Here is a 9,601-nt window from a genome sequence, read left to right on the forward strand (position 1 = left end):
CCCCCTTCCTCTCCCATAAGATTGGTGCCAACCCCTGTCCTCTCCCTCTCCCCTCTCTCTCCCTCTCTCTCCCTCTCTCTCCGTCCTTCCCTCCCTCCCTTCCCCTCCCTCCCTCCCCCTCCCTCCCTCTCCCTTCCTCTCCCCCTTTCTCTCCCCCTTCCTCTCCCTTCCTCTCCCCCCCTCCCCCTTCCTCTCCCATAAGATTGGTGCCAAACCCTGTCCTGAAGTGGCATGAAGCTCCTCATACATTCATTTATCCCACTTACATATGAATAGGCATTCGTTTTGCAGAAACATTAGGGTATTTGTTACAGCCCGGGTGCTGCTTGGGAGTGTTACACAATGTAAGTTAGGTACACCCATCTGACCTTTCTAAACTTGAAGAATTCTGAATTCCAGAACACATCTAGCCTAAGATTATGGACCTGTGGGTCTTTTATCAGTCTTGAATTTTGAAACGGGTAGATGCATTACCTGTTGAGAAGATTACATTTTCAAAATTAGTTTTTTTAAAACTAAATTAGTACAGGGCAGGCTCTTGGTAAATAGCAGCGGTGGCTGTTACCCACTTCTTCCAGGCCTTGCCCGGCAGCATGTCTGTCTGAGCCTGCTGCGGCTGTGTCATTGTCAACAGCAGGCCCTGTGAGTGTTACTTCTTAGACTTCAGTCTTCTAAATTTCTTTTTTTTTTTTTAATTTTTTTTTTTTTTACGTTTATTTATTTTTGAGACAGAGAGAGACAGAGCATGAACGGGGGAGGGGCAAAGAGAGAGGGAGACACAGAATCGGAAGCAGGCTCCAGAGCCCGACGCAGGGCTCGAACTCACGGACCGCGAGATCGTGACCTGAGCCGAAGTCGGACGCTTAACCGACTGAGCCACCCAGGCGCCCCTAGACTTCAGTCTTCTTAAAAGACTCAGGTGCAGAGGTTTGTGACAGACCCCTGCCAACCACCTAGATCATCCTCCACCCAGAGCACAGGGCCCGTCTTCTGACCTCCAGTCCCAAGGCCTTTCCACATCACCAGACCGTGTAGCTGTTAGAGTGGTGTCAGCGGGATTTGTGTGCCCAAGAGAGGAGTGGGTGTCGTTTTTATCTAAGAGGAGAGGGGAGCACAGAAGGAGGAAATCGTGTGTGTTTGGGATCACCTTCAAATCCCTTAGGGGGGCCCCCGTTGGAGCCAGGATCATATGGTCATGTGGAGCTGATTACCAGTTGAAGGAGGGGCTTGATTTCAGAGACCTTATACAAAAGTCAGCTTTATTTTAATCCCTGTAGCCTCATTCAACATATTGTGGACTGAGACTAATTTTTTTTTTTTTTTTTTTTTTTAATGTTTAAGAGAGAGAAAGAGTGCAAGCAGAGGAGGGGCAGAGAGAGGGGGAGAGAACATCTTAAGCAGGCTCCACGCCTAGCATGGAGCCCAACATACGGCTCAATCCCACAACCCTGGGATCATGACCTCAGCTGAAATCAAGAGTCAGTCACTTAACCAACTGAGCCACCCAGGGGACCCAGGACTGAGACTATTTTAAAATGGGTTCTGAGCATGTGCATAATAAATTCACAGAAGTGTGCGTGCATGTGTTGCGGCGAGATTGTGGTAAGTGTTGAGTCAAGAGATAGGCTGTGACAATTTCAAGTACACAAATGGTTGCCACGGGCCTGGCAGCTGCCTTTTCCAGTTTCTCTTCTCTGTTCCTTCTCCCTGCCCCGTCCCGTGCTCTGTGGCCCAGGAGAGAAAAGGAGAAAAGGCTATGTGTTTCAGGAGCTATAAGGTGCTGTTCTCCTAGGCATTTTTATGGCCATTAGAAGCCCCTTCTGTTTGCTGACCTGTAGTGGACCATTTCATGGAGATACACTCGGTGCTCTCCAGCACTCCTGTCCATCCACAGTGTGGCATGATGTTAACAGAAGCCACCAGCAAATTTGAACTAGGACTTGGGAACAGTCATCTACATCAGGAAAAATTCCTTCCCTTGGAAACCTAGCCACATCCACCTAAATCACAGTATCCTTTCCAGCATAATAGGTAGAACTGACTGAAGAAGCATCTCCTTTTGGATTTTTTCCCAGTTCTTTAATTAATGGCTTCTTACCTGTAAGTATATATTAGCTGCTATTTACAAGGCTCTCCTGAGGTCTGGCAGGAACCCCCACCCCCTCCAGAACTGCAAGGTTTGTATTGCTTGCTAGGTCTCCAAGCAGGTTCCAAAGCACACTTTTGCAAATTTTAAGTATTTTTGTTTTATAGGAAGAAACCAGAAAAGCATAAAGAAAATCATCCCAGGAGTAACTGTCACTCTGTGCTCCTTTCAATTTTTATTTAGACATACACGCCCCCGCACACATTTTTCACAGTTGATTCCCTGGGCTATTCCTAGGCTATCTCTTTTTCCCCCCCACAGTTAGCACTAGAGCATAAGCATTTTTTCACATCATTTTATTTTATTTTATTTTATTTTATTTTATTTTATTTTATTTTATTTTATTTATTTTATTGTAAACGTTTTATTTTAAACGTTTGTTTATTTTTGAGGGAGAGAGAGCAGAGAGAGAGGGGGACAGAGGATCCAAAGCGGGCTCTGCGCTGACAGCTGCAAGCCTGATGAGGGGCTCAAACCCATAAACCGTGAGATATGACCTGAGCTGAAGTCAGACACTTAACCGACTGAGCCACCCAAGGCTCCCCTTTTCATATCATTTTGAAACCTCTGAGAACATTGTCTCCACAACTGCATTTAGGGATCCACCATAAAGTGCCTAACTGGTCCCTACTTAAGCCAATTCCAATTCCCTTGATTAAAGTCTTTATGGTGATATTTTAATTTGAATTATGTATTGTTTAAGATAAATGCCTAGATAAAGAACTATTGGATCAAAGAGTATAAAGATACGTTAAGACTTGTGAAAGACACAGGTGTTTTGTATATATTAGACAGTACAGAATTGCTTTCCAGAAAGGATGCTCTCATTTATGCTCCTAGGTCATGCATTCCCAGTGAGAACAAAAGTGGGTTCTTGGTGTAGAGGTGAAAAAAATCTTAGAGGTTACAGTGGTTTGTGGCCCTCCAGTGGGCAGCGCATGAACAGATACACGGTGTCTGTGGGATCGAAATGTCGTGGAGAGGCCATACTGTTCTGGCTGAGTGTGGACACCCATCTTATTTCATCCCTGGAAGCTTTTAAGTCTTAGTCTTGGAGTTTGGGTTTTGTTTTTACGATATTTTCTAATCTGAAAGTTCTTGGTTCGTGATACAAAGTTTAGAAACTTGAGAAAAGTGTAAATAAAATAAAATTTATCTTGAGGTTACTAACCACTGTCAGTACGTCTATTTTCTACAGTATCGAGGTCTCCTTGTTTTTAGCTTTGTGTTCAACTCTTTTCAATATTGCCCTTGTAATATATTAGTCTGTGCCAAAGACCACTTTGAAATATCCCTCGTGTTATGGTCTCGTGCGGGGATTTCCCCTGTCCTCCATACCTGGGAGTGCATTTGTGCCCCCACGGGCATTGGGTTCAAGCCCCCGGGAGCCCAGGCGCCCGGCTGCTATGGGACTTGTGGTAATTGTCCCTTGTTTGTTTCAGGTGTGATCCCCTGGGCCCGTTTGCTGTCGGGGGAGAGGATCTGGACCCCTTTGGGTGAGTCCTGCCAGGGAGGGGGCAGCAACACAACTTACTCTTGTGACTTTTCAGGCTCAGCTCACCTTCTAATCTTAGAGCTTTTCGTCAGCCTTGCTTTGGGGTGAAGGAGGCTGCTGGGGCTGAGCGGCTGAGAAGTCACCGCCGCTGTTCCGCTCTGCCCTGCCTGCAGCAGTGAGGGAGAGCTCTGCTGGCGGGGTAAGGGAGGCGCCGAGCAAGCCAGCAGACAACTCCCCTGTCATTAGCTGACCCCGCTGGCCCTGGCGGAGGACAGCAGCCTCCCTTGGATGGAAGGGTTTCTCAGGTGCAGGCTGAAGAGCACATGGTGGGCGACAGACTGAAGGGCAGTTCAGGGCTCCTCAGCAGTCACCTCACTTGCTCAGGGGAGTCTCTGATCCCCAGTAGACTGTGTGTGTGGTTTCTGTCGTGCACCCAACAAAGTCACTACAGCCTAGCCAGGCCCTGTCTTCTCTGAATGCTTCCGGGTAGATTTCAACCTGTGCTGCAAAGCGACCCCAACTTGAGCACCTCATTTTTAGACAGTGGGAAATCGCATGAGCCTGAAGTTAAGCTTGAACAGTGGCCGCAAAGTTTGGGGAACATCAGCTCACACATCCTGCTTTGAGCACAGGAGGTCAGGTGCGTGGAACTCCTTGAGGGACAGATGCTATCAGGAGCCAGATTTGGGCAGTCCACGTGCAGTCCTAGATCACCCTGAGGCGCTCTCAGGAAACTGCAAGAAAGCCATCATCCGGAATTGTCCCAATGCCATTACTAGTCCTTAGACCTAAAATAGTGCCCTACAGAACCTTATGATGGTTCTCCGTTGACCTTGGCAAGTTCTGGCACCTGTTCTTGATCAAGTTGTCCCCCTTGGATGTAGAACATGGCAGGGATCTCAGTTTTGTGGGTTTGGGCAGCCTGGAAAGCTGAAAGGGCAGGCCGTACATGCCGGGAAAGGTGTGCTCTTGGTGTTCCTATTCTTGCCCACTTCCTGCTGACTCCCGGGCAACCGTCCATCAGTGTCTGCTTGAGCTCTCCAGAGTACGTATCCCAGGCATTTTTAGTCCACTCACCTCCTTCGCCTCTTCTCCAGCAACTCCTCGCCCCACCTGCTTACCCACCTTTTCTTCTTGCCTCAGGTGTCGGAGAGGTGGCATGATCGTGGATCCCCTGAGATCTGGCTTCCCGAGAGCACTCATTGACCCATCCTCGGGCCTCCCAAACCGTCTTCCTCCAGGCGCTGTGCCCCCAGGAGCACGCTTTGACCCCTTTGGACCCATTGGGACCAACCCGTCTGGGTAGGTACTCACTCAGGCCCGCTGAGAAATAGGGCCTGATGGCAGCTCAGCTCAGCTCAGCGTTGCGGGAGCAAGCAGTCTGACTCTAGGTGCGGAGTCACCACTGGCTCCGTCATCCCCCACTGCCGAGGGAGTGGAGCCTCCTCCGGGCCCCATGCTTGAGGCCTCCCCAGAGCTCCCCAGCCCTCGGTGCTTCCCTTCCTCCAGCCCCCTCAGGGAGCACTCAGAGGAGGAGCTGCTCATACTCACTGAAGTTTAAGTCCGTGTCAGGACGCTGGATTCTAATAGCAACACTTAGGGGTACATATTACTGTGCATATTGCATAGATGCAGAAGTCAAGACCCTGGAAGATGAATTAACTTACCCAGGGTGGGAGAGTCAGGATCATGGCTGTAGAGCATGTGCATTTCAACCCCACAGAGCACCACGTTGTTCTGGAGGGCAGGCTCCCTCTGCTCAGGCCCTGTCTGCCTGTGCGCCCCTGACCCCGCCATCACTCCCAACTCACCAGCCCCTCTTTCCATTCCAGACCTAACCCAGACCATCTCCCCCCACCGGGCTACGATGATATGTACCTGTGAAGGCCTCAAGAATGTAACATCCCAGCCTTCCCTCCACTCTCCTGGAGCTGCCGCCGCTGGCCCCGTCAGCAGCCGTGTTCTTGCGGTCTGGGGGCAAGGGACTCTGCCCATGTGTTTGCAGGCTGGCTGGGATTGCCTCCCCACCCCCTGTCAGAGCCAAGACACCTGCTGCAGCTCTCCACCCGGCTGCATATAGGTCCCAAAGAGCAGTCTGTGTGTCTCTCTCACCACCAGCTCCCGCACACTTCTCAAGGGACACTTCGGCAACATATACCCTCGGCCCGATGCAGTCGCAGCTGCAGCACTATAAGAACAGAACGCATTTTGGATGTTATTATAAGAACCAAATGTCAATACAAAAATCATGTTGCCAGGCTCCCACTCTTCTTTTCTGCGCAGCTCCTTCCATTTCTGAGACTTTAGAGTTGAAATCTTTCTGGGGCCAAATGACTCTTTTCCTACCCAGGGCCTGTTCTTGCTTCTCAGGCACCTTCCCTTCATAAATTGCTTTTGCAGTGTGGCTACACAGACGAAAATGAGAGACTAGAAAGCCCCATAGGCCGCATAGGCCACAAGGAAGACTTTCACAGGGGCAGGCACATTGCAGAGAGACTGCGTCATGCGGAGAAGGGCAGAATCCTCCAGTTCTGCTTGCCCGCACAGACCTGAAGTCTGATCTCATTTTTGCCACTAACTTACCGAGTTGACCCTAAGCAGGGCTCTCCCTTCCCAGGGCTTTCCTGCTGCCCTGGGAGGTGCCCTTCCTACTCTACAACATTCTGATGCCTGCCTCTGTGTGTGGCCACCTCTCGGAACTTGGCAAAGGAAAAGAATGAATTTTTGACGCTTTGTGTGGTGCTTACCTACAGGGTAACTCCGTGCCCCTTGGGGCCCACGCAAGAAAAGCACAGGAGCACGGGCTCCATCTGAGTGTGGTATTGAACCCCCGTAGGAGCAGGGAGCCCAGCCTCTGGAAGCCAGTGGCTGGGGTGGATGGAGGAGCCAGTGAAGCAGGAAACAACCCAGGAGGGCCTTTCACCCCCAGGGAGCCCCAGCCTCCAGAAGCCTGTGTCCTCTGTCCAGGCCCACCTGACCTCTGGTGTTCTCCGGATTCTTTTCAGCCCGAGGCCTGACAGACACGGTCAGTGATGAGCCCCCCTGTGCTGGAGTGGAGAGAGCACCATAGAGCACCAGGCCCAGAGGCAAGAGATCAAGGCACTAGGCACTTTCCCTCCACAGCTAGCATTGCATCCATGGATGGGCCTTTCTGCTTCTCAGATCCTTGGGTTCTTTCTCCTAAATGAGGACACGTTATTTATCTGTGGGCACAGGGTAGGCTACCAGAGCCTTCCTGAGGTGTCTGCTAATATGCTGTAGCCTGGAACTGCCTGAGAGGGGATTAAGGGTACCCTCAACTGGGGCTTGGGTGGGGAGGCCAGCATGAGCAGGTGCCCTGGCCATATCTGGGAGACCCCATCTCAAGCATTGATTTAGTGAAGACCACCTTGAAGCCTTTAGCCTTCTTCCTTAAGGGCCTACAAATGGGTGGAGTGTTTTTGTTTTCGAATTGGGTCATGCTGGCTACGGGAAGGACTTGGGGCAGTTTGGTCACATAAGCATCCTTCATTGTAAAAGGAAGCATTAAAGGAACATCACACTAGAAACCATCAGACGAGCAGGGAAGCAGATCACTTTTAGATCTGTGATTTAAGGAAAAGAGGATTCAGACAATAAATTTGGCACTTGGTTTTTCTAGTAGCACAGGTTGAAAGGATAGTCCTATACATAATTGTTTTCTGAAAACAGAAACTTCAGTGATTCTCATCTGCAGAATCAGCCATTTTTTGCGTGGGTCTCCTTGTATCAAGGACACTGAGGAACATCGTGTCTTAGTTCTGTGGGGGGAAGTGAATGGGGCCTTCAGGAACTTCCACGTCATGCTGTCAGTGTTTGTTGTAGTCTAGGCCACTTCCTCCTTCCAGCCAGGAGTAATCACCAGGCCGAGCGGGAACAGTTCCAGGGTATGCCTTGTGGAAAGGTGGGATCCTTAACAATAAATATCAGCACTTAATAACCTGTTCCTTTTTTTTAAATTAAAAAAAAAAAAAAAAACAGCTTTATTGAGATATACCCACATGTACCCATGAGGTTTACCTTTTTCTTTTTTTTAATCTTTATTTTTGAGAGAGAGAGAGACAGAGCATGAGCAGGGGAGGGGCAGGGAGTGAGGGAGACACAGAATCCGAAGCAGGCTCCAGGCTCTGAGCTGTCAGCACAGAAACGTGGGGCTCGAACCCGCGAACCGTGAGATCGTGACCTGAGCCGAAGTCGGCTGCTTGACCGACGGAGCCACCCGGGCGCCCCACAGTTTACCTTTTAAAAGTGTGCAATTCAGCGGTTTTTACTATATTCACAGTGTTGTGCATCCATCACCACATCTAACTCCTGAACATTTTCACCACCTCAAAAAAAAAAAAAAAAAAGGAACCCTGTACCTATTAACAGTCCCTCCCATTGCCCCGCTCCTGACCTCAGGCAACCACTAGTCTGTTTTCTCTCTAAAGATTTGCCTGTTCTGGACACTTCTCACAGGGACAGTCACACGGCACGTGGCCTTTTGTGTCTGCCTTCTTTTCACTGACATCTTCAAGGTTCCTCCATGTTGTAGCGTGTGTCACTGCTGCATTCCTTTTTCTGGCTGAAGAATGCCGCTGTGTGGACAGAAACCCCCATTCTCTTTTTTTCTTTTTTTTTTTTTAAGTATAGTTTATTGTCAAGTTCACACACATACAGTGCGTGAAGTGTGCTCTGGTTTGGGGGGTAGATTCCCGTGGTTCATCGCTCCCATACAACACCCAGTGCGTATCCCAACAAGTGCCCTCCTCACTGCCCATCACCCGTTTTCCCCCCTCCCCCCATCAACCCTCGGTTTGTGCTCTATCGAAGAGTCTCTTATGTATATCCCTCTTTCCGTATCCACTTCTCAGTTACCGGACAGGTGTTGGGTTGTTGCCACTTTTTGTGCTGCCGTGGACGTTTGTGTACAGGTCTTTGCGTAGACCTAGGGTTTCATTCCTCCTGGGTATATGCTGAATCGCATCATAATCGTGTAACTTTTTGAAGGACTGCTAGACTTTTCCAAACTGGCCACACCACTTTACGTTCCCACCAGCAGGGTGCGAAGCTTCTCGTTTTTCCACATCCTCGCCAGTGCCTGTCAGCCTTCCTGCATGTGGCCATCCTAGTAGGTGTGAGGTGTTTTTGGCTTATCTTTAAGAAAAAGAACTTGACCTGGGCTGAGCGAGAGAGACCAGAACCAGTCACCTCAGGGGAGCAGACGACGGCTTTGGTCATCGCCACCTTGGGGTGACCATGGCTGGTGAGCCACAAAGGGATTGGGTTTGAGTTGGGAAGCTCTGGTCAGGATGCGGTACAGGATGGGTCCGGCCTATAGGGGAGTTTCCAAGTCTGGTGCAGTTCATGGCACCACTCTTGCTTGGTTTGAAATTTCTGTGTTTGCCCGATGGCTTACAAGGAGAATAAAAGCTGGATTCCAAATCCTCATCTTCTGGTGGCAGGCCATAGACCACTTGTACTGTCTTTCGCAACCCCCACAGCCCCATCTTCTCTCCCTTGCCTTGTTTCCTTCCCAGTTCCTGGAGCTGGCTGTGATTCCCTTTGCTTCTGTCTACTCCGTGTCCTGTGTCTGCGTTGTTGGCCAGGGTACAGAGGAGTACCACAGCCACCCTTCCCCAGCTTGCTCGAGCCTCACGGTCTCCTGAGGCTCAAAGTACCTCCTTGCTCAAAGTACACAGTATGTCCTGGCCCCAACCCACACCTTTATCCAGATCTCCAGGGTCGGGCTTTTAAATCTGTTGGTCATGGGTTCCTCAGATTCATATGATCACGTAAGTTTGAGAACTCTCCAGGAGGGAAGACTAGATCCTTGCTACTCAAACCAGCTGCACCAGCAGCATCACGTGGGAACTTGCGAGAAATGCAGAGTCCCGGGCCCTACCCCAGACTTGGTAAATGAGGATCTGCATTTTAGCAAATTCACCGGGTGATTCACGTGC

The 9,601-nt window shown here is 49.9% G+C and overlaps 1 protein-coding gene across 5 annotated transcripts in view; it reads left to right on the forward strand.

Annotated features, from left to right (window-relative positions):
• PSMF1 (proteasome inhibitor subunit 1) overlaps window positions 1-8,308 on the forward strand; it is a 49,235-nt gene extending 40,927 nt beyond the window's left edge. For 3 of the 5 annotated variants that reach the window (XM_049651018.1, XM_049651017.1, XM_049651021.1), the window contains 3 exons: window positions 3,589-3,642; window positions 4,785-4,943; window positions 5,474-5,901. In XM_049651018.1, coding sequence (XP_049506975.1) covers window positions 3,589-3,642; window positions 4,785-4,943; window positions 5,474-5,525 — 265 coding nt within the window. In that variant the 3' untranslated portion in view covers window positions 5,526-5,901. Of the gene's footprint in view, window positions 1-3,588; window positions 3,643-4,784; window positions 4,944-5,473; window positions 5,902-6,646 lie in introns of those variants that run through there. The other 2 variants (XM_049651019.1, XM_049651020.1) reach the window with 2 other exon arrangements.
• The last annotated feature ends 1,293 nt before the right edge of the window (window positions 8,309-9,601 follow it).

The sequence above is a fragment of the Panthera uncia genome (assembly GCF_023721935.1).
Source record: "Panthera uncia isolate 11264 chromosome A3 unlocalized genomic scaffold, Puncia_PCG_1.0 HiC_scaffold_11, whole genome shotgun sequence".
NCBI classification, from domain to species: Eukaryota; Metazoa; Chordata; class Mammalia; order Carnivora; family Felidae; genus Panthera; species Panthera uncia.